A 23,825-nucleotide genomic window follows, 5' to 3' on the forward strand; every position below is an offset into this window, starting at 1 on the left:
ATCATATAGATTGATTTACTCAAATTGAAAATGGTATATATAAAATAGTACTTATGTTGCATCATTGTTGTAATGCCAAAAGACTGAAAAAAACATTAAAGCCCCTCTTTCAGGTACTGATAAGAGAAATCTTGGGAAACACTCGTAAAGGAATACTCTACAGCCACTAAAATGAAGGGAGAAGCTCTATTTGAACTAACAATGACAAGTCTCCAAGATGTATCCTAAGTAAAAAAAAAAAAAAATGATGCAGGAAGCATGTATAATTACTACCACTGAATTTAGAAAATAATAAATGTGTGCATATATTATTATCTCCTTCTGGAAAAATAGAAAATTATCTAGTATACATGGTCACAGCAGGAATGAACCTGAATAGTTGAGGTGAGAAATTAGAAAATAACTCATTTCACATCATATATTCTTCTGTGCCTTTTTTTTATAAAAATTGATTGCATTAATGTTATATTTATTATCTTTGTTGAGTGCTTTAGGTTAACAAATACAGATTTCATTTAGTTCTTACTATAACCTTGAAAGGCAAATGTTATTATCTATGGATAATAAAAGGAAGATAGTGAGATTAATCTATTTGCCCAAGATCATCCGTTAGGTTGCCAAGTTATGACCTCAACTTGTATTTCATAACTCCAAATCCACTACATAGACTCTATTATCAAGGACTGGAATAATCAGTCTTAAAGTGGGTTGTCAGGCATATCAAAAGCAAAACAAAGATAAGATTGTCAAGATGAACACAAATATAATATACTTAGTTGAAAAAAAGGATACATTAAAGGATTTTAAACTACTTATAAAGTCATACTTTTTTGTATTCCATATAGGGAGCTCCATTTAGTTATAAAGAATTGCTGCCACAGCATGGATTTGATCTTTGATCTGATTTGTTCAAGATTTTGGGAGGCCAAGCAGTGATTGCAAATTCTTATGAAAATCTCTTGTTCTTTCCTCTTCCAAGGCATTATGAAGCCAGAAGGAAGCTCCTCTGATGTGTGCACTCCAGAAGTCTTTCACTCTTTTGTCAATATGGTTTTGTCCCACTCTCTTGAGTCTTTCTATGCATTTGTCCTCTTCACGCAGGCAGCATTAACCAGGGTGACCTCAGCACCATAGTAAATTACATTCTATTGTAGCACCTCTACCAGCACCGCAAGCACATAGCCTCCACCTCCATCCAGCCTCTCAGGGAGCCGAAAGCAGTTTCTATATACTAATCCACCAAAAAAAAAATCATACTTCGTGATCTTCTGTGTCTTTAATATTTTATACGAACTTATTATTGATATGTATTCAAACATAGACAAAAATTATTATTAAAATTAAAAAGGAAATAATAATGAATGGATGGGAGAGTTCCCATGATAGGAAGAAAGTGATTAATACCACTAGAAATAGCGTAAGTCAGCTCAACAGGAAAAGCTCACTCATCAGAACAAGGAACTAAAAAGGGCACGAGACATGCATCCTAATTTCGTTTTTATTGTGACCTTTCAATAAAGATTTCAAAGTTTATTCCAAAGTATACTTTCAGATACAAAGTCCCCTGGGATGTTGCTTGGAATGGTCTCTAAATGCTGTCCCATATTTATAAAGACGATGAAGTAGAAGGAAATTTTTTTTTCAACTCAACATTTTAGGAATTTGTTTTGGCTTTCTAGTTCTCAGTACTTGAATGAACTCGAATGAACTCCTTATAAGTCCATAAGCTGGGCATATTCTCGTGACTGAGGGCCTTTGCAAAAGGGGCAAAGATTTCTTAAAACCCTGCTTCCTCACACTATATCTGTTATTTCTCAGCCCCCGCTCATCCTTAAAGTGTCCTACTTCCTAACTTTCCAAGGCTGGATGAGATGCCCTTCCCAGTTTTGCCATGGCACCATCTTGTCACTCCTACCATTGAAGATGTTATATAATTGTAACATTGAAAATGCCTATTTACACCCATCTACCACCTTTGATCTCAGGTGCTAGGTCTTCTTCATCAACTTAGGTTTAGTTCCAAGCACAAAACCCACCACATAAGCTCAGGTGTGAGCTAAGTACATAAGCTACCCTCCAATATGGCCCCAATTTACCATATCCTCACTGTATTCCCAATTTCTAGAGCTCTCAAAATAAAGGATACAAGTTTAGAAACTAGTGCAGAAGGGAGTCACTGAATTAGAAAGAACATGCACACTTGTCTGAATTTACCCTGTTCTCTCTGAGGGACTGGACACCACATGGCCCCTGTGTTCCTCAAGTTTCTCACCTATGATAATCACCCTGGAATGAAGTTACTGCCTTTGGCTCACAGGGCAATTACAATGTTTAGCATAGTGAAGGAAGGGCCAGAAACTTAGAAAAAAGGGCTCTTTTAGCTAATAAACAAGTATTCATCTTTACCCTTAAACTATACATAATTCACAAAGATTCAGTTGTCCCTGGAGCTATTTTATGGTTCCCCGATATAAACGATAGATTTTATTGTTGAGAAGAAAAAAAGCAGCTGATTTCCTAGAATTGCTTCTACTTTGAAATAACCCTGCTCTACTTTCACTTTCAATGTCACCAGTATTCACACACACACACACACACACACACATACACGATCTTACTCTCTTCTCTATTTTTTTCTCTTTCTTTTAGAGACAGCGTGGAACACAGATATAACGTGATATTAATTAAATTGATTTTTCAAGTTAGAATCTCACATAATGACTTGCTAGTTTGAAGTTGCTCAATGGTTTTAGTTAAACATTAGTTAATCTCTCTTTTTCCTCCTTGGACAAAGGGAATAACAAACACCCCATATTTTGAAGCAGTATTGTGTTGTTTAAATAATATATGTAAATAATCTAGCCTAGAAAGTAATTGATAAATAAGAAACGTTATTGTTGTTCACTCACCAAACACAGAGGTATTTTAGTGAAGTTGCTGATAATGACAGGTGACAGCGTGCTGGCAGTCCTCAAAGCCCTCCCTTGCTCTTGGCACCTCCTCTGCCTGGGCTCCCACTTTGGCGGCATTTGAGGAGCCCTTCAGCCCACCACTGCACTGTGGGAGCCCCTTTCTAGGCTGGCCAAGGCCAGAGCCGGCTCCCTCAGCTTGCAGGGAGGTGTGGAGGGAGAAGCGCGAGCGGGAACCCGGGCTGCATGCGGCGCTTGCGGGCCAGCTGCAGTTCCGGGTGGGCGGGCCAGCTGCAGTTCCGGGTGGGCGGGCCAGCTGGAGTTCCGGGTGGGCGGGCCAGCTGGAGTTCCGGGAGGGCGGGCGTGGGCTTGGCGGGCCCAGCACTCAGAGCAGCCGGCCAGCCCTGTTGGCCCCGGGCAATGAGGGACTTAGCACCCGGGCCAGTGGCTGCGGAGGGTGTACTGGGTCCCCCAGCAGTGCCAGCCCACCGGCGCTGCGCTCGATTTCTCACCAAGCCTTAGCTGCATTCCCGCGGGGCAGGGCTTGGGACCTGCAGCCCGCCATGCCTGAGCCTCCCACCCACTCCATGGGCTCCTGTGCGGCCCCAGCCTCCCCGACAAGCACCACCCCCTGCTCCATGGTGCCCAGTCCCATGGACCACCCAAGGGCTGAGGAATACGAGTGCACAGCGCGGGACTGGCAGGCAGCTCCACCTGCAGCCCCGGTGCTGGATCCACTAGGTGAAGCCAGCTGGGCTCCTAAGTCTGGTGGGGACGTGGAGAGTCTTTATGTCTAGCTCAGGGATTGTAAATACACCAATCAGCACCCTGTGTTTAGCTCAAGGTTTGTGAGTGCACCAATCGACACTCTGTATCTAGCTGCTCTGGTGGGGCCTTGGAGAACCTTTATGTCTAGCTCAGGGATTGTAAACACACCAATCGGCACTCTGTATAGCTCAGGGATTGTAAATACACCAATCGGCACTCTGTATATAGCTCAAGGTTTGTAAACACATCAATCAGCACCCTGTGTTTAGCTCAAGGTTTGTGAATGCACAATCGACACTGTATCTACCTGCTCTGGTGGGGCCTTGGAGAACGTGTGTGTGGAAACTCTGTATGTAATTAATCTGATGGGGAGGTGGAGAACCTTTGTATCTAGCTCAGGGATTGTAAACGCACCAATCAGTGCCCTGACAAAACAGGCCACTGGGCTCTACCAATCAGCAGGATGTGGGTGGGGCCAGATAAGAAAATAAAAGCAGGCTGCTGGAGCCAGCATTGGCAACCTGCTCAGGTCCCTTTCCACACTGTGGAAGCTTTGTTCTTTCGCTCTTTGCAATAAATCTTGCTACTGCTCACTCTTTGGGTCCACGCTGCTTTCATGAGCTGTAACACTCACCGCGAAGATCTGCAGTTTCACTCCTGAGCCCAGCGAGACCACGAGCCCACCGGGAGGAACAAACAACTCCAGATGCGCTGCCTTAAGAGCTGTAACACTCACCGCAAAGGTCTGCAGCTTCACTCCTGAGCCAGCGAGACCACAAACCCACCAAAAGGAAGAAACTCCGAACACATCTGAACGTCAGAAGGGACAGACTTCCAGACGCGCCACCTTAAGAGCTGTAACACTCACCGCAAGGGTCCGTGGCTTCATTCTTGAAGTCAGTGAGACCAAGAACCCACCAATTCCGGACACAATAATATGGGTTTTAGAGGAAGACTTGGGTTCAAACCTTACTTGGTAGCTCTGTAGTATTAACAAGTTGTTAAATTTCTTGGTAACATTGTGGTGAAATTACTGTAGAATGCAAGAGGGAAGGGTGCAGTAATTCAAACCTGTAATCCCAGCACTTTGGGAGGACAAGGTAGAACAATCACCTGAGACCAGGAGTTGGAGACCAGCCTCACAACATAGTAAGACTTCATATCACACACACACACACGCTGGTATGATGCCTCATTTGTAGTCCCACCTATTCAGAAGGCTGAGGCAAAAGGACAACTTAAGCCCAGAAGTTTGAGGTTAGAGTGAACTATGATTGTCATTGCACTCCAGCTTGGACAACAGAGCAAGAACTTGTCTCTAAAAAATAAATACAAAATAAGAATACAATGGTATGATTTATATAAAGAAGTTATCACTGTGTCTGTGTCAAGTGTGCAATAAATAAGAGTTACCTTCATCATTATTTATTATTTATTAAATGTTATGTGTCCGGACCTGGGTAAGGTGCTGATAATTCAAAAGTATATAAGACATAGATATTCCCTCAGGGCACTTAACAGTGCTCAAGCTAATATTCAAGGTAATTGGACCTAAGAAAATATTATATGAGGCTTTCTCATCCACATGCTTCTCAAACTGGCCCACAAACATGAGATAAATAGCACTATTTTAAATGACCCAATGAAGGGGTTTTTAAAACTTAATATAGCAAGCAGTCTCTAAGATCTTTTCCAATGATAAAGTGGGAAGTTCCTGGTTGAGAAATCATGACAAACCCTCTTACCAGCACAGCTGTCAGCAATTCCTTTTATGGTGAATGAGTCACTGCTTTAGTTGATACTTTGTTTTATATTAGTCCATTTCTTTGCAGAGGTTACCTCTTTTTCTTGTCTCTCGTCAGGTCTCTGACATTGACAGAGCCTGGACGTTGGAGGAAGCCCCAGGACGTTGGAGGGGTAAAGTAAAAGTCCACAGTTACCGTGAGAGAAAAAAGAGGGAGAAAGCAGTGCAGGCAAACTCAGAAGAAAAGAGAGGAGGAAAAGGACTCGACTTTCACATTGGAACAATCTTCTTTCCAATGCTAAAGGATCTCTGATCTGGGTAAGACTGGGGCAGGGGTGGGAAAATATTTACCAGGGTTCATCAGTTTTATCTAAATTGACCATTCCCACGATAGGCCGCAGCTGAGCCTGCTGTGGGACACAAGTCCACATACTATCCTGGCCCTATCAAGTGGCTGCAGGTTCCTTAGTGCTCTCTGCTCCTGCTGTGAACTAGTCTCCAGCAGAGGTGGAGCCTACATAGAGAGATGGGAATGTTTCTAAATTGTTATTTCTTTCTTGACACCATCTTAAATTAACTTTATCATTATTAGTATCTGCTTAATAAATTTAGGGCTCCATCACATTCATTATTGCCACTTGTAGAGCTCTAGTAAATGAAGGTAGGCAACTTGGGATCTGCAAAGAGAGGGAACAAGTTATTATAATCAGGGAGCTTATACAATCTTTGTGCAGCTACTTTTCTGAGTCAGTCATTGATTGATTCCCATTTTAAGGTGGTTTACATCATGCTATAAAATGAAACAGAAGTCTTGCCAGAAGTGTCTGTGAGCCATTGTTGTAAGAGAAAATGGGTCCTGACCACAGAAAAATAAATAGTTTTTTTGCCATTGTCCCCTGAAGGGATGGGAAACAGATAATTAGATATAAGCCTTCATCAGAGCGAGTCAGAAGTAATCGACTCCATATTATAAACAAAGCACTCTTTATTATAGAAGAAGGAAAGCTGTAATGCTTACAGTCTATGATTGTTAAAGAAATTATAAATGTTATATCATGATCATTTTAAGTTACAGGGATCGAGACATTCAAGGCAAAAACACAAATTAAGATGTTACTACAGGAAGTCTTCTTGCTCATTTTAAATTTACAAAATTATCAAATTATCAAGGCCTGGTTAAACAGGATATGCCTACAATTGTGTATATACTGCTCTCCATGAAGCAGAAGTCAGAAAAAAACAAGCCCTGGTTCATCAGAGAATGTTTCCTGATGCTGGCTTCATTACCTGAAATAACTGAAAGCAATATGCAAACTGATATACATGCAGTTAATAAAGAATCAGTCTTAAAACACAGAGAGGTTAAAATCTGGTAACATAATTGAGTAAAAAATCAGCAGATTTTCTACATGTCAGATTTGAGATACCAAGCTTGAGTGAATAACAGGTGAATGCTGATTCACAGCAAATATTAAGAACAAGTGATGTCCTGTGGTAGCTCAAAGGGCTTCCTGCATAGTGATAGGAAGAAGCCACTGGGTAACCTGAGTCCCACAGTCTGACCAGACCCTGTCCGTAGAGGGGCTTGGAAGAAATCAGGACCAAGGCTGGGTTAGAATGATATCTATGTTTCAAAGTATGGAGATATGTATGACACAAGATTCCCCAGGTAAAAGTTCCTATTACTGTGTACATGAGCTTAGTGAGCTCAGCTTTGCTCAGTCCAAATATCTAAACGTGAATGTGAAAAGTTTCCAAAGAAAATTTTGTAATTAAGTCAGAAAATGTGACATATCTAGAAAAAAAATCTATTTTCTGAACAGTGAGATACAAGATGATCTGGTGGGAATTCAACCTGATACATCCTTCTGGAGAGGAACTTGGCAATATCCAACAAAATAAAATGCTCTTACCTTTTGACCTGGCAATCTCACTTATAGGACGCTATCCTAAAGTTACTCCTATAGCAATATAAAAATAAACACTCACAAGGTTAGCAGAGGTTTTCATTGCAGCATTGTTTGTTATTGCTAAATATTAGAAACAGTCTAAAAGTCTATACATAAAAGAACGGTTGAATAAACTGTGCTATGTCCACATAAATGGAGTAGATGCCTGTCAAAAGAATTGAGAAATCTTCCTACTAACTGATATGGAAAGACTCCCATATTTCTAAGTGATGTGATCTTTATGTTGGAAAATGTGAATAAGAAAATATACATGTATATGCTCATTAATGAAAAAAAGGTCCAAGAAAGGTAAACTAGAAACTAACAAGATTGGATATCTATGGAGGATAAGTGGGCATGAAGTGGAAAGAATAGAAAGACAGATGGAATGGGAATGCAGTGCCAAGATGAAGGGAAAGTGACACTTCTCTGACTACAGCTTGTTGTAAAGCTCTGACTTTCAGAACTCTGATATTTCGCATACTCAAAAATAAATGCATACTTAAAATCAACCAACAAATGAACCTAACTATATTACAAATAAATAATTTAACTACACCAAAGAGAATGGAGAAGGAAATAGTAGTCTAAGCAACTTTGGAATACAGTGTTTTGACTGTATGTGTAAGACCAAAGACAAGAAGAACTTTTAACTAATAGTGCACTCTAGTTAGCAAATTTATCTTTCAAACACTTATGAGTTAGTAACTTTAAAACAAATTATATGTACTAGAATTGAGCAAATAACTAAATTTATTATGTATAATGACACACTCAGAGAAAAGGTTTTAAAAACAAGGGGAAAACATGAATAGGTTTTGTTTTGTTGAATTGGAATTAGAAATATCAGAAGAAACTTAAGCTTATATATAGAAATGGATAGATGAGAAATAAATGTAGATGTGTGTATTCATGTGCTGGTATACAAACATAGATTTCTTAACTTTCCCCCTGAGAGGGCCTAGAAGTAATGACTACACCTAGTGTGATAATCTTGTTGTCTATCTACCATTATCCAATGAAAGCAACTAGAGCCCTTGGGAGAAATGGTCGATTCTAAGGCTGAAGCAGAAAAAATATTAGATAAGCCTGGAATATATTGTAATGCCAGAAGGGAAGACACACTGAAAATATGATGGAAGCACGTCCATAGAACCTGGGCTACAGCTTGAAGGAGCTCTCAGTGAACTAATCTGGGACGAGTTGAGCAATGAGATAAATAGTGATAGTAAAGTGTTACCCATATGATAAATCTACACTGATCTACTATAGATCTACACTGATACAACTAAATGATTAAATAAGTAAATAAAATAATAGAGGAGAAAGGGCAGTTCTTGCTCACATTAGAACTCTAATAAATGTAGAAGGAATGAAAATAGAAAATTACTTTTAGTCAAACATCACAGTAAGTTATAAGCAAGAATTATCAACAGATGCTAAAAATAGTGACTGAAAAAATTATGGAAGTATGATGAATCTTTATTTGCATAGTCTTCAAACTGTCTCTTCAAATGGTACTTTTTAGTGACGAAATGGTACATAACACTTTGTGGTAGAGAAACCTGGCAGAGAACACCTTAACCAAGTGATCAAAGTTAAGGTCACAGCACCAGAAAAAGTCATGTCAACATCATGAATCCCTTAATACAAGACACTGAAAATGGCAGAACATCACTTTGGTGACATTTGCAAAAAAAAATGTATAACTTCAATCTAATAATAAGGAAACATCAAAAAACCCAAATTGAGGGATATTCTACAAAATCATAGCCAGTCAACTTCTAAAATGTCAAAGACGTGAAAGACAAGGAAAGAATAAGGAAATAGCAAAGATGCAAGGAAAATACAGAAACATAATGACTAAATGCAATGAGGAATCCTGGATTGGATCATGGAGCAGAAGGACATTAGTGGGAAACTGGTGAAATGTGAATAAGGAGTGTAGATTAGTTATCATTCTACCAATGTTAAAATCCTTGTTCTATGGTTATGGAAAATTTTAACTTTAGGGGAAATGATATATGGGAACTTCAAAGAAGACCCATTGTACATCTTTTCTGTAAGTGTATTTCAAAATAAAGTTATTTTTAAAGAAAGCCAGTGAACCAATTTGTAAGACAGCCTTAAAGAGAAACCGGGCTTTAAAAAACGTATATGAAAAAATGTTCAAGCATAGAAAACAAAAATTTAATCCATATTGTAAAGTTCAGCATAGCTAGCTACCTAAAAACTGCTTTCCATTTCATCTTTTTCCTTGCACACAAGGCAACAACACCCTGGACATGGCTCCAGAGATCAACTTGCCGGGCCCACTGAGCCTCATTGATAACACTAAAGGGCAGCTGGTGGTGAATCCAGAAGCTCTGAAGATCCTGTCTGCAATTACGCAGCCTGTAGTGGTGGTGGCGATTGTGGGCCTCTATCGCACAGGCAAATCCTACCTGATGAACAAGCTGGCTGGGAAGAAAAACGGTGAGTGACACCAGCAAAGCTCTAAGCCCCTTCTGTCCGTACACACGGCGAACATCCAGCTTAGGGATGTGAGAATAGAAAGAGATGAGAATGAATGTTGAAAGCTAACTTTCAGTCTATTAATGGGCTCTTTACATTGACTTTGGAGGATTACAGTCAACTGACTCTTCCCACTTTACTTTTATTTTATACTAAGAGTATAAATGTGCCTTTCTGGAAGGAACACAATGTTAATAAAGAAAATTAACTTCTATAATAATGACTTATAAAACATTTATTAAAATGTTCGTGTAGTGACAGCAAGCTTTCAATGAACTTTAAGAAAAATATGAATGTTTCAGTGTGTATTAAATATCTAATTTTCCTGTTTCCAGGACTGTAATTAAGATTTATGCCAGTTGTATTTTCTTTTATCTCTTTTAACTTCAAGTATGTTAACTTTTATCTCAATTTCCAGAAACACCTACTAAGTAATCTCTTTTCCCTTTTATCCTCTCCTTCTTCTACAGGCTTCTCTCTAGGCTCCACAGTGAAGTCTCACACCAAGGGAATCTGGATGTGGTGTGTGCCTCATCCCAAGAAGCCAGAACACACCCTAGTTCTGCTCGACACTGAGGGCCTGGGAGATATAGAGAAGGTAAAAAAATAAGTATTTTAAAAATTTCACTTAGGTAGATTAAAATCTACATAAACCAGGTCAGATCGATAACTATCTTTGCACAATCACTCCTACTCCTTTATTTAGGGCTCTAGTTAATTATATTAATATATTATTTCTTAAAATTTGTGTGGTATAAGCATTCAGAGTGCACAATAAGTTCAATTGATTAATTATGGGTAAACCTATGAAATAATGGCTAATGATGTTTTCAGTTATTTCTCTTTCATATTATAGTAAAATGTTTTGGTGAGGCTGCTGAAGGTGCTTATAAACTTCAGTAGACGTTTTACAAACATGTCTGACTTTTTACAGTGGGATCCCACAAAGGTAGTAAAAACGTTCACATCCACAGCAGCACCAGTAGAAAGAGAAGCAAAGTGTAAAATCTAATGATAACATCTTTGCTCATTAAGGATAATATATTACTACTGTTATAAATCTTAGACATAGAAAGCTTTTATTAAAGGAGCTTATTTTAACCACTGTGTAAAAAATGTCTTACCATGATGTGCCATGGAAATGGAATAGGGTCATAAACTAAGTTTAGGATACCAGTTTGAATTTTAGTAGCTGATCAAAATAGCTTCTGCTACCAAGTGCTCATGTGTTTCCTGCTGACATATATTTATATATAACACCTTAAATTATACATCATAAATATTATAAATTTGTTCTACAGGTAGAAAAAAAATACTGCATAAGGAAGTGAGTTACCTAAGTTTTCAGAACTAATGAGAGACAGAGTTGGAGTTCAGTCAGTCTTCAGCTATCTGAATTGATTGTACATTCTGCTAGTCATTCTTCTGTGTGGCTTCTACAATGACTTACAGGGTGACAATGAGAATGACTCCTGGATCTTTGCCTTGGCCATCCTCCTGAGCAGCACCTTCGTGTACAATAGCATGGGAACCATCAACCAGCAGGCCATGGACCAACTTCAGTATCCTTTTTTGTGGTCCAGAACAGCAGTAAACCTAGAAAATAACAGCTTCATTTTTTCACCAAGTACAGAGGCAGACAGACAGGTACTGAAGAATTCATAAGTCCTCTCTTTAATAAATCTCATTATGCTGAACATCTCATTCTATCTCAATCTCCATCTGAACTTCAAGTCTTCCCAGTTACATGTCTCTTTAGATACTCAGCCACCCAAGACTCTGTATATCCTCTATCTGACTTAATCTCCTATGCCTGTCCAAACCTTCAATGTCCTCTAGAACTCATGTTCTCACTTCTGCAACTCTCTATATTCTTATCATCTGCTCTAAGTGTTGCCTTCTAACTGATACCTAGCTATACACTATAGATACTATTTCTCCTACAGACCTCTCCAGTGGTCTTACGTGATGACTATTTTTAATCCCATACCTTGCATATCATAAGTGTAAGAGATGAGTTAGGTATCCTTCTTGCTCCATTATTAGAGTTCTGGACACTTTCTCATTCCTTTACCGTTAAAAAGAGAATCTTCTTTAATATATATGCCCTCAGACTACACCACTATTCTTTGTTGCAATTATCTAGCAACGTTCCAATAAATAAATACATCCTTCATTCATTAAAGATTTTAGTTCCTAGTGTCTTTTTAGAGAATAGCAACCAATAGACAATTATTTAACACCCTGGTGTCTCAGTTCCATCACCTTATTGGAACTCTCCACCCTTATTGTCATTCTCCACTCTCACACATTACTTAACCTAGTTCATTATCAGTGACTTCACCATTTCCATTAGCTTAGTTTCAAGCATTATACTGAATTAGATTTCATCAAGATCACCTTCATATTCCTATATGTAATGCACAGTTCTCACCTCATTTGATCTTCCAATCTTCCATAAGCCTTTTATTTCTCTAGGAGCATTACATAAATTTGATCCCTTCCACCTTTCTGAAATGCCTGTTTCACTTGGAATTGGTTCCTATTAGGATACCACATTTCCTAATTTTCCACCTTCCTTATTGGTAGACTTTTTCAGATTACTTTACTCTATCCTCTTTCTCCTTTTAGCCTCTAAATATTATAACACTTAAGTTCTTGTGCCTCTTTTCTTTTTCTGCTTTCAGTCCCCAGATGATCACATCCAGCTTCAAGGCTTTCAGTAGCACCAATGTGTTTATCATCATCAAATCTGTATTCCCAAGCATGAGCAAATTCAAACTTTTGTATCCAGCTTCTGGTGCAACATCTCCATTCAGATGTGTAAGAGACATCTTGAGCCTAAAGTGTACAGAACAAAACTTAATTTTCCTGTCCAAAACAACTCCTTCCCAGTCTTTTTAATCACAATAAATTCCCACATCATTCATAGAAGTGCTCAGATCAAAAACTTAGGAATCATCTTGGATGATTCCATTCCTTATGTTTTGGAAATTATTAATCATCGAACTCCTTCAGCTCCACTATCAAAGTTATTTCTCTAGACTAGCCAATTCTCACTACTTCCTCCATTGCCTGTCATCTTGGTTATCTTTTCAACTACCTAATTGTTTTTTGTATTAGTTTTGTTTGTTTGTTTGTTTTTGCATACACACTTGACTCACAGATGCAATGCCAGCCAGTATGATTTAAAAAAAAAAACAAACGATACTATATCCTCTCTTTACTTAATACCCACCAATGACTTCCCATTAACTTTCTATTAAATTTCAAACTTCTTACTTTGGTTTACAGAGCTTGCATATCCCAACCTCTATTTATTTTAAGGCTTCTGCCCTACCACACTGGATTTCTTGATATATGTTGTACACACTCAGTAATTTCCTATCTAAGGGCCTTGCAGGGTCTGTGATCTCTGTCTGCAATGTTCCTCCAATGGATTTGTACATGACTGGTTTCTTCAATTCATTCAGATCACTGCTCAACTACAATGTCAGAGATAATTTACCTGGAAAACTACATAAACCAGCACCACATGCAGATACACACAATTATTCTCTGCCTTCCTTATTGGTAGATTTGGGAGACACCAGAGTATTAGATGAATGTCTATTGGTTGCTAGTTTCTAAAAATACATTAGGAGCTAGTTGCCCAGTTTGTTTTCCTTCAAGACAATTGTTATCAATACCTGATAATTTATTATATTTTTGTTTACCTGTTCATTGTTTGTCTCCATCATTAGAATGTAAGTTCTATAATGGTAGCATTGTCTCATTCATTACGGCGTTCTTAGTCCCTAGGGCAGTGCTTGGTTCATAGTAGGTGCTCAATAAATGTTTGTGAGTGAATGAATTCTGTAAATAAATGTTTGTGAATGAATGAATGAGATAATAAAAAGAAACCAAATTATTTTAGGTAAGCATTAGGATAAAATGTAGTATAAAGAGTGGCGTTTTCTGTAGTTTTCTTAATTTAGCATCTCAGCTATGTGACAGAGCTGACAGATCGAATCAAGGCAAACTCCTCACCTGGTAACAATTCTGTAGACGACTCAGCTGACTTTGTGAGCTTTTTTCCAGCATTTGTGTGGACTCTCAGAGATTTCACCCTGGAACTGGAAGTAGATGGAGAACCCATCACTGCTGATGACTACTTGGAGCATTCGCTAAAGCTAAGAAAAGGTTACTGGGTCTGATGGTTGGTTGGGTAATAAATAGAGAGCAAATAATATCAAAATAACCATTTCTGTGTAGTGCTAAAAATTATAATTTTAACTGTACTTTTCTGACTGTTCTGCTAGAGGAAATGGAAACATTGCTTGACTATATCAGTTGGAACCAATTTTAAATTGCATTACCTACCTCTTCTTGGAGACTTTCCTTTCTCTACCCCTTTAATTTTTTATTTCTTCTTCCTAATTAATTTCCTTCTTACATGGGCTTTGTGAAAATTATAAAATTGAAAGATCATATTTGAAGTAATTAATTTGAAGTTTTACTACTTCTAATTTTCATTCCTGTAGGTACTGATAAAAAAAGTAAAAGCTTTAATGATCCTCGGTTGTGCATCCGAAAGTTCTTCCCCAAGAGGAAGTGCTTCGTCTTCGATTGGCCCGCTCCTAAGAAGTACCTTGCTCACCTAGAGCAGCTAAAGGAGGAAGAGCTGAACCCTGATTTCATAGAACAAGTTGCAGAATTTTGTTCCTACATCCTCAGCCATTCCAATGTCAAGACTCTTTCAGGTGGCATTCCAGTCAATGGGCCTCGTGAGTCACTCTCTCTACCCACTTCCTACCTGGACTTTCTCCTTCTGCCCATTGTAGAGGATAAAATGGAAAGCATAAGGGTCACTTCTGACAAATGCATAGTCTATTGGTGGCAAGGAAAATACAACATGAAAATCATATTATAAATTTTACATGAAAACTAAAACTATAGTATCATCTCATATTCCTTGCAAGGAGAAAAAAAAAGAAAAGAACTAGAATTGAATTATATTATGGTAAACTTCTCCACCAACTTCTCAGCTCCCTCTTTATCAAATAAACATCCAGGATATATATACTGAGCAACAAAGAAAAAAGCAAATACTATATATAAGTGAGACTTTGCCACTAACTTAACTGCAGTACAATTCTCTTGTTCAGCAATTCTAAAATATTTAGGGAATGCCTATAATGTAATGTACCAACCACTGAGTATAATGATGGATAAAAGAAATGTGACTTTTATCCTCATTCCAACATAATAGGAGCAAAAGATACTTCTGTAAAAAGTAAAAAAAAAAAAAAGTATAATGATAAATAGTGGTTAACACAATGCATAAAAATAATAGGCTGCTATGAAAGAGTAAAGGGAGAGGCAGGGAGATATAATTTAGAGTGTGAGAGAATGCTTGTCTGTGAAAGTCACATGTAAGATGAGAACTTAAAAATGATTGAGTTGGCTGGGCACGGTGGCTAATGCCTATAATCCCAGCACTTTGGGAGGCTGAGGTGGGTGAATCACTTTGAGCTCAGGAGTTTGAGACCAGCCTGGGCAACATGGGGAAACCCTTCCTCTACTAAAAACACAAAAATTAATCAGGCATGGTGGCTAACACCTGTAATCCCAGCTACTCAGGTGGCTGAGTCTGAAGGATCACTTGAGCCTGTGAGGCAGAGGTTGTGGTGAGCCAAGACTGCACCACCGCACTCCAGCCTGGGAGACAGAGTGAGACCCTGTCTCCAATATATATATATATATATAAAATAAATGGTTAAGAGCTAACCAAAGCATATAGAGGAATAGCTCTATAGCAAATAATGTAATGTGGAAATGCCTAGGGCAGGAAAGAACTTTGCAACTTCAAGAAAATAGAACACAGGAGGCTAATGCCTGTAATCCCAGCACTTTGGGAGGCCAAGGTGGGAGAATTCCTTGAGCCCGGGAGTTTAAGTTTAAGACCAGCCTGGGAAAAGTAGCAAGACCTCATCATTATGAAAAAATTAAAAATCAGCCAAGTGCAGTGGTGCTTGCCCAGAGTCCTAGCTACTCAGGAGGCTGAGGCAGGAGGACCCAGTGTGAGCACAGGAGTTCAAGGCTATGGTGAGCTATGATCATGCCCTGCACTTCAGCTTGGGTGACAGACCAGAATTCCATCTCAATTTTTTAAACAAAAATAGAAGAAAGACAGGCGATTGGAACAAGAGAAGACTGAATAAGAGTGGTGTCATAATTGGAGGGGTATAAAGGGGTCAGGTCTTGAAAGGACTGGCAGAGGACTTTGAGGAGATTAGAGTTTGTCTAAGCTCTAGAGAAGATCTTGAAGAATTTTTGGCAGTGAGGAAAGGTTATCTAATTTATGTTTATACATATCTTTCTGAATATTTTGTAGATAATTTGTTGGAGTAGTGAAAGGGAGGGAATGAGAGGATAGATGCTATTTGCAGTGGTTGAGCCATAAATGGGCATTGGGTTAGTCTCAGATTATGACAGTGAAAATGGTGAAAATGGACAAGATCCAAACATACTTTGGATATTAAATCTAAAAGGCCTGTTGATAGAGGGAATATGGATTTATGAAGGGAATAAGAAGGAAATGCGAAGCCTGTCTCCAGCGTTTCGAGTTTAGCAATTGCTTGAATGGCTGTGTTATTTAATGAGATAGTAGCATCAAGAGGAGAAATAGTTTTTCAGAGTGGATGAAGTTTTGATATTTAGATTATTTAATATTGAGTTTCTTCTGATTTAGGCAGTAAGGAATATAAGATAGGCATTAAAAATAAGGTGCAAAACTTATTTTTAATCCAAAGTTTAAAAGAAATGTCAAAGCAGGAAACAAAATACACCAGCCATCCATACAGATGGTACTTAAAACTGCAGAGAGATGAGAACATCCAGGATTGAGTCAAAAAGAATCATCTCTTGTGTGACCAACCACTCCAGTTTGCCTAAGATGAGGTTTTCCTGGCATGTGAGACTTTCAGTGCTACACCCAGCAAAGCCCTGGCAAACTCGATGAGTTGATTACCCTATCTGTAGTTCTGATGAGAGAATATCTAAGAAGACATGTTTACCTAAGCCAGACACCAGACTAGTGACTAGTGCTCTGCACCACTAAAATTAATAAAAATAAAAAGGCTAAGTTTTCTCATTGACTTTTTTCATAAATTAGTAGTGAAGAGAGAAAGGGAATAGAGGGAGAGGTGAGAGAAAAGAAAGGTAAGAAAACACATTGACCTAGTATCTCAGCCCCAAAATATCCTAACCTATTCATTTCAATATCTTCCTTTTGGGTGAAGGAAATAGGAAAAGCAACTTCAATTTCCTCTGTAATTAGAGGTTAACAAATTATTCCATTACTATTCTTTATCCAAAACTTATTTAAAAGTATTATTTGTGACACTCACTTGAAAAGCACACAAAATATTCTGTCCCACCAACTGATAGTGGGACATTTTTTTAAAAATTCCCTTTTGCAGGTCTAGAGAGCCTGGTGCTGACCTACGTCAATGCCATCAGCAGTGGGGATCTACCCTGCATGGAGAACGCAGTCCTGGCCTTGGCCCAGATAGAGAACTCAGCCGCAGTGGAAAAGGCTATTGCCCACTATGAACAGCAGATGGGCCAGAAGGTGCAGCTGCCCACAGAAACCCTCCAGGAGCTGCTGGACCTGCACAGGGACAGTGAGAGAGAGGCCATTGAAGTCTTCATGAAGAACTCTTTCAAGGATGTGGACCAAATATTCCAGAGGAAATTAGGGGTATATTTGGTGTTCTACGTCATGAGAGGCAGAAAAATATGGGCCCTTCATGGGAAAATAATTCTTTCTAGACCCCAAAATAGTTACACTCAGTTATGTGTACATATTTGAAATAATCATTAAAAGACTAGAATGTGCATAGCCTTAGACCTTTAAAAAAAGACACCTAATTTTTTACTAAAATTTGCTTTTGTTTTTCCTCTCTGGGTCCCATATTTTAAGAAAGTAAGTAGATGGTACAACTGCATTGTTAAAGACTATTTTAACTTATTTTGTCCTTTTAAATTAAAAAATACATTGTTTTTATGTTCCCTGGTAATTATCAGTGGGGACTAAATTATTTTTAAATAACCCTAATGATTTTTTTAAATGTGAGCCAATGGTAAAATATTCAGAAGGCCAAGAAAGAGAAATTAATTATATAAATTTTATTAGAGAATGTTTTTAATGTCTGCCTCATTCCAAGTGAACAAAGTATTTTTGCATGCAGAATGACCACTTGACAAATGAAAGTCCTTTCCCTAGCTAGGAAGGCGGGATCTTATAAATGATACGTTGCTACAGTCAGAGGTTCTGGTGAAGCTAGATAGCCAATGTCAGCAATTGTCACCCTTCCAACCTAAGGAGGAAAGAGAAAGCTTCATAGTTAAGTTATCTTGAGTGATTTAATGTAGATAAATGTGCTGTTCTATGAGACTTTCTAAATACTGAAAATACCTATGGCACAATCTTCATTACTTTCATTAGCCTTATGTTGAGAAAATACACAAAAATATTCTTATATTAAAGAATGTACTAAATAATCATGTACTCCTTACTGAGCACTTCTAAAATGTCCCTGGGCTTAATACTTTACATCACCTCATATAACCCTGCAGAGAAATCTATGAGATGGGTATTGTTCCTCTGCTGCACAGACAAGGAATCCTCAGTTCACAAAGACTGAGTGTCACAAGCCACAGTGTAGTGTATCCGGGAACTCCAGGCAGGCTGCCTGACTCCAGTGTTTGTGCTCAGAACTATTCCTGAAATGAGAGACTTGGAAAGATAAAAGTTTCATATGAAATAGTGTATGTGCTTTGAGAATCATTCTCTGAAACATGAAAACTGGGAGAAAGGAGCTTTAGGAAATCACAAACAGAGAAGTAGATAAATTTCTGCAATAAGCACAACTTAGGGATATTCTAGGATCTAACAGCAATGTGAGGAGCATGGCCCTATTTAGAGGGCCACAATTTCTGAAGGAGAAGCATTTTCCAGTCTCTACATAGTTAACATCCTCCTCATGGCTTTACTGAAACATCTGTGCTGTTTTGTCACTTCACAGGCCCAGTTGGAAGCAAGGCGAGATGACTTTTGTAAGCAGAATTCCAAAGCATCATCAGATTGTTGCATGGCTTTACTTCAGGATATATTTGGCCCTTTAGAAGAAGATGTCAAGCAGGGAACATTTTCTAAACCAGGAGGTTACCGTCTCTTTACTCAGAAGCTGCAGGAGCTGAAGAATAAGTACTACCAGGTGCCAAGGAAGGGGATACAGGTAAACTACACAGTGGGTACCATTTCTTGGGACTTGCTGAGGGGATGCTTTTAAAGCCCACTGGGAAGAAGGTAAATGGCACTGCAACTGGTGCCTAGGGCCTCTGCCTTTCATTTTTCCATTTACTGATTCATTCAATAAGAGAGCCCACCATAATAGGAATTCCTCCTCAGAAGCACAGATGTAGCCCTCAAAAAGAGGTTTATCGAATTGACTCATTTATTTATTCATCTAGTCATTCAACAATTATTTATTTTGACCTAACTATATACCAGGAACTTGTCAAGTTGCTGGGGATATGGCAGTTAAAAAAAAAAGATCAAGCTCTGTCAAAGTACACACAGGCAATTAGCAAATGATAGCTTATGAACAAATAATAATAACAGTTAACATTTATGTTGCACTTACTGTGTTCCAGGAACTGGGCTGAGAGCCTTATTCATTTAACACTCAGAGCAATTCTATAAAATATGTATTACTAATATCCCAAATTTGTAATTTTTTTATTTTTTTACTTTTGTGGGTACATACGGTACATAGTAGGTGTATATACTTATGGGGTACATGAGATGTTTTGATATAAGTATGAAATGCACAATAATCACATCATTGAAAATGGGGTATTTGTCGACTCAGGTATTTATCCTTTGTGTTACAAACAATCCAATTACACTTTTTTAGTTATCTTAAAGTGTACAATTAAATTATTATTGACTATAGTCACCCTTTTGTGCCATCAAGTTTTATGCTATCAAGTATGTTGTGCTATACTTGATTTTATTCATTCTTTCTACTTGTTTTTACCCATTAACCATCCCCACCTCCCTCCCCCTACCACCCCATTACCCCTCTCAGCCTCTGACAACCATCCTTCTACTCTCTATCTTCATGAATTCAATTGTTTCGATTTTCAAATCCCACAAATAAGTGAGAACATGCAATGGTTTTCTTTCTGTGCCTGGATTATTTCATTTAGCATGATGACCTCAGGTTCCACGTTCTTGCAAATAACAGATCTTATTTTTGTTTATCAGTTCTAATAGTTTTTTTGGTGTGGAATCTTTAGATTTTTCCAAATATAAGATCATACCATCTGCAATAAAGGAGAGTTTGTCTTCTTCATTTCCAACTTGGATGCCCTTTATTTCTTTCTCTTTACTGATTGCTCTCGCTAGTATTTCCAATAGTATGGCAAATAATGGTGATAAATGTAGGCATATTTGTTGTATTACAGATGTTAGAGGAAAGTATTTTTGTTGTTCTTCCCATTCAGTATGATAATAGCTGTGAGTCTGTCATATATGGATTTTATTATGTTGGGGTATGTTCCACCTATACCCAGTTTTTTTAATGTTTTATTAGTGAAGGGATATTGAATTTTATCAAATGTTTTTTCAGCTTGAATTGAAATGATCATATGGTTTCTGTCCATTCTGTTGATAGAATTTATCACATTGATTTATTTGCATATGTTGAGCCGTCCTTGCATCCCAGGGATGAATCCCACTTGGTCATGATGAGTGATCCTTTTAATGTATTGTTGAATTTGGTTTGCTAGTACTTTATTGAGGATTTTTGCATCAATTTTCATTAGAGATATTGTAGAGTTTTTAAAATTATTTCATTTCATATAGGTTTTTGGGGGAACAGATGGTGTTTGGTTACATGAATAAGTTCTTTAGTGGCGATTTCTGAGATTTTGGTGTACACTGTACCCAGTGTGTAGTCTTTTATCCCTTGCCCCCCCCCCTTTCCCACAAGTCCTCAAAGTCCACTGTATCATTCTTATGCCTTTGTGGCCTCATATAATAGCTTATCTCCAATTTATGTGTGAGAACATAGGATGTTTGGTTTTCCATTCCTGAGTTACTTCACTTAGAATAATAGTCTGCAGTTCCAACCAGGTTGCTATGGATGCCATTGTCTTTTTCCTTTTTATGGCTGAGTAGTATTCCATGGTGTGTGTGGGGGGGTATTATATGTTTTACATATATATGAAACAATTTTTTATCCACTCATTAATTGGTGGGCATTTGGGCTCATTCCATATTTTTACAATTGCAAATTGTGCTGCTATAAACATGCGTATGCAAGTATCTTTTTTGTGTAATGACTTATTTTCCTCTGGGTAGATACCCAGTGGTGGGATTGCTGGATCTAACCCACAATCACTCTTTCTTCATTCTACCTTTCTCTGTATAACCAGGCCAAAGAGGTGCTGAAAAAATATTTGGAGTCCAAGGAGGATGTGGCTGATGCACTTCTACAGACTGATCAGTCACTCTCAGAAAAGGAAAAAGCGATTGAAGGTGAGAACAGCTGAAAACACTCTACATGGTCGGAAAGCTCTCAAAATGTTAGTTAGCAATATTGGTCCACCAGGAATTATTCTTGTAGAGAAAGAATGGCAAGTATCATTCATAGTTCTATGAGAGTTTTCTTAACTAATCTGTATGATCATTGGTTTTCTGGTTACCCAAGGCAAAATTACAAGAAGTTTTCTCAATGATGTAAGGATAAGACAAACAAAAACGAGGGAAAGGAAAAGGGAACACCTACAATTGAATATTCATATTTTTTTCTGCTTATTTTTCTTCCACAGTGGAACGTATAAAGGCTGAATCTGCAGAAGCTGCAAAGAAAATGTTGGAGGAAATACAAAAGAAGAATGAGGAGATGATGGAACAGAAAGAGAAGAGTTATCAGGAACATGTGAAACAATTGACTGAGAAGATGGAGAGGGACAGGGCCCAGTTAATGGCAGAGCAAGAGAAGACCCTCGCTCTTAAACTTCAGGTATTCAATTGCATCATCTCAATTTTCTCTTCCAGTGCCCCATATCGAAAATGAAGTATAAGGTTGAGAACCTAATGCCTCCCAAAAAACTTTCTAGCCCAGACACTACTACATTTTTCCTTCCCTAACTATTTTTATGCCAGTCATCTCTGGTTAGTAAAGACTGTTTACTTGTAGGATACAATCACAGGGAATTCTTTATTATGCTATCACTAATAAACATTGCTAGGCACTGCACAAGTATTTTACATTATGTGATCAAATTTTCCTCTAATGTTAGAGGAACTATTAGTTTCTCATTTGCTAAATGAAGTAATTATAATCTCATGAGCAATAAGTAACTTTTCTGCATCAGACTACCTAGAGAAATATCTAGCCAGTCTTTCCTACTGAGAGGGATCCATGGGGATTTTGTTTCTGTCATGCCTGCTAAGACTTTATGTCTGGAAGCACTGTTATGAGTAGAAAGATTCCCTAACCAGGCCAGGTGCAGTGGCTCACACCTGTAATCCTAGCACTTTGGGAGGCCGACGGGGGCGTATCACCTCAGGTTGGGAGTTCAAGACCAGCCTGACCAACATGGAGAAACCCCGTCTCCATTAAAAATACAAAATTAGCTGGGCATAGTGACGCATGCCTGTAATCCCAGCTATGCAGGAGGCTGAGGCAGGAGAATCGCTTGAACCTGGGAGGCAGGGGTTGCAGTGAGCCAAGATGGCGCCATTGCACTCCAGCCTGGGCAACGAGCGCCAAATTCCATCTCAAAAAAAAAAAGAAAGAAAGATTCCCTAACCATCTACCCACTTAAGCACACTGGTTAAGTGCCCATGGTGCCAATACTTTCTTGTTCTCTGGGCTCTTTTCCACATTTACGTTTGCCCAGAAATACCCTATGGGCCACTGTAAGCCCTGATCTCCTCAATTTATTTCTGTTACCTCCGAATTTTGGAGACCTGTACTAAATTCCCTGATCAAACACTTGCCCTAGTCTTGAGTTATGTAGTAACCTACCAATTGGAAATCATCTATCTTTCATACCTTCCTAGATATATATTTAAGAGTCCATACTATATAGATCAGAAATGAACAACAACAACAAAAAGAACAAGAGAAAGTTATGGTTTTTCCAGAAAGACTGTGTTGTATGAGTGCAAATGGTGAAGGGACCGAGGAATAAAACACTGGGTCACTAATATTTTAGAAACTGTAGAACAACAACATTTTTGAAGCTAAAAAAATCATAGAAAAATTATTGGCAGGTATAGGAGACTCAGAAGAGTGTGATAGAATGGAAATTAAGGGAAGAAAGCATTTCAAAAACAAGTGTCAAAAATTCTTGAAGGATCAATATAAGTACCAAAAGGGGAACTAATTTGGTGGAAATGTGTTAAGCTGGATAGGCTTAGTCTCCACTTTCCCTTTTAGGAACAGGAACGCCTTCTCAAGGAGGGATTCGAGAATGAGAGCAAGAGACTTCAAAAAGACATATGGGATATCCAGATGAGAAGCAAATCATTGGACCCAATATGTAACATACTCTAAAAGTCCAAGGAGCAAAATTTGCCTGTCCAGCTCCCTCTCCCCAAGAAACAAGATGAATGAGCAACTTCAGAGTGTCAAACAACTGCCATTAAACTTAACTCAAAATCACGATGCATGCATTTTTGTTGAACCGTAAAGTTTGCAAAGTAAAGGTTAAGTATGAGGTCAATGTTTCACCTACAGAGCAATTCTCAACTCATGCTTATTTATAGTACTAACTTTTAATATGATCTTTAACTAAATCCTATATTTGAAATCATACACAAGGACTCAAGAGAGATATTGTGTAACTGGGATGCATTTTCCAATGAGATATCTT

At 38.3% G+C, this 23,825-nt stretch overlaps 1 protein-coding gene and 2 long non-coding RNA genes across 8 annotated transcripts in view; 1 reads left to right on the forward strand and 2 right to left on the reverse strand.

Annotated features, from left to right (window-relative positions):
* LOC129524788 (uncharacterized) overlaps positions 1-3,535 on the reverse strand; it is a 51,787-nt gene extending 48,252 nt beyond the window's left edge. Inside the window, exon 1 of the long non-coding RNA XR_008668713.2 lies at positions 2,910-3,535. This is a non-coding gene — a long non-coding RNA (uncharacterized lncRNA). The remainder of the gene's footprint in view (positions 1-2,909) is intronic.
* Positions 3,229-23,614, forward strand: GBP2 (guanylate binding protein 2). Of its 6 annotated transcripts, none has more exons than XM_055351789.2 (12): positions 3,229-3,650; positions 5,540-5,739; positions 9,639-9,845; positions 10,355-10,482; positions 11,337-11,446; positions 13,870-14,066; positions 14,408-14,650; positions 17,348-17,628; positions 18,956-19,168; positions 21,375-21,477; positions 21,771-21,964; positions 23,390-23,614. In XM_055351789.2, exons 3-12 carry the CDS (start codon positions 9,656-9,658, stop codon positions 23,504-23,506), a joined length of 1,776 nt encoding a protein of 591 aa, XP_055207764.2. In that variant the 5' UTR covers positions 3,229-3,650; positions 5,540-5,739; positions 9,639-9,655; the 3' UTR covers positions 23,507-23,614. The 6 variants fall into 6 exon arrangements, with proteins under 6 accessions (XP_055207764.2, XP_055207739.2, XP_055207746.2 ...); XM_055351764.2 differs by lacking the exon at positions 3,229-3,650 and adding an exon at positions 4,075-4,826; XM_055351771.2 differs by lacking the exon at positions 3,229-3,650 and adding an exon at positions 4,150-5,027.
* LOC129524789 (uncharacterized) lies at positions 10,335-12,721 on the reverse strand. The gene is made up of 3 exons (XR_008668716.1): positions 12,319-12,721; positions 11,335-11,480; positions 10,335-10,464 (listed from the first exon to the last, which is right to left on the reverse strand). It is a non-coding gene; the product is annotated as an uncharacterized lncRNA (long non-coding RNA).
* Positions 23,615-23,825: the final 211 nt, after the last annotated feature.

The sequence above is a fragment of the Gorilla gorilla genome, chromosome 1, assembly GCF_029281585.2.
Source record: "Gorilla gorilla gorilla isolate KB3781 chromosome 1, NHGRI_mGorGor1-v2.1_pri, whole genome shotgun sequence".
NCBI classification, from domain to species: domain Eukaryota; kingdom Metazoa; phylum Chordata; class Mammalia; order Primates; family Hominidae; genus Gorilla; species Gorilla gorilla.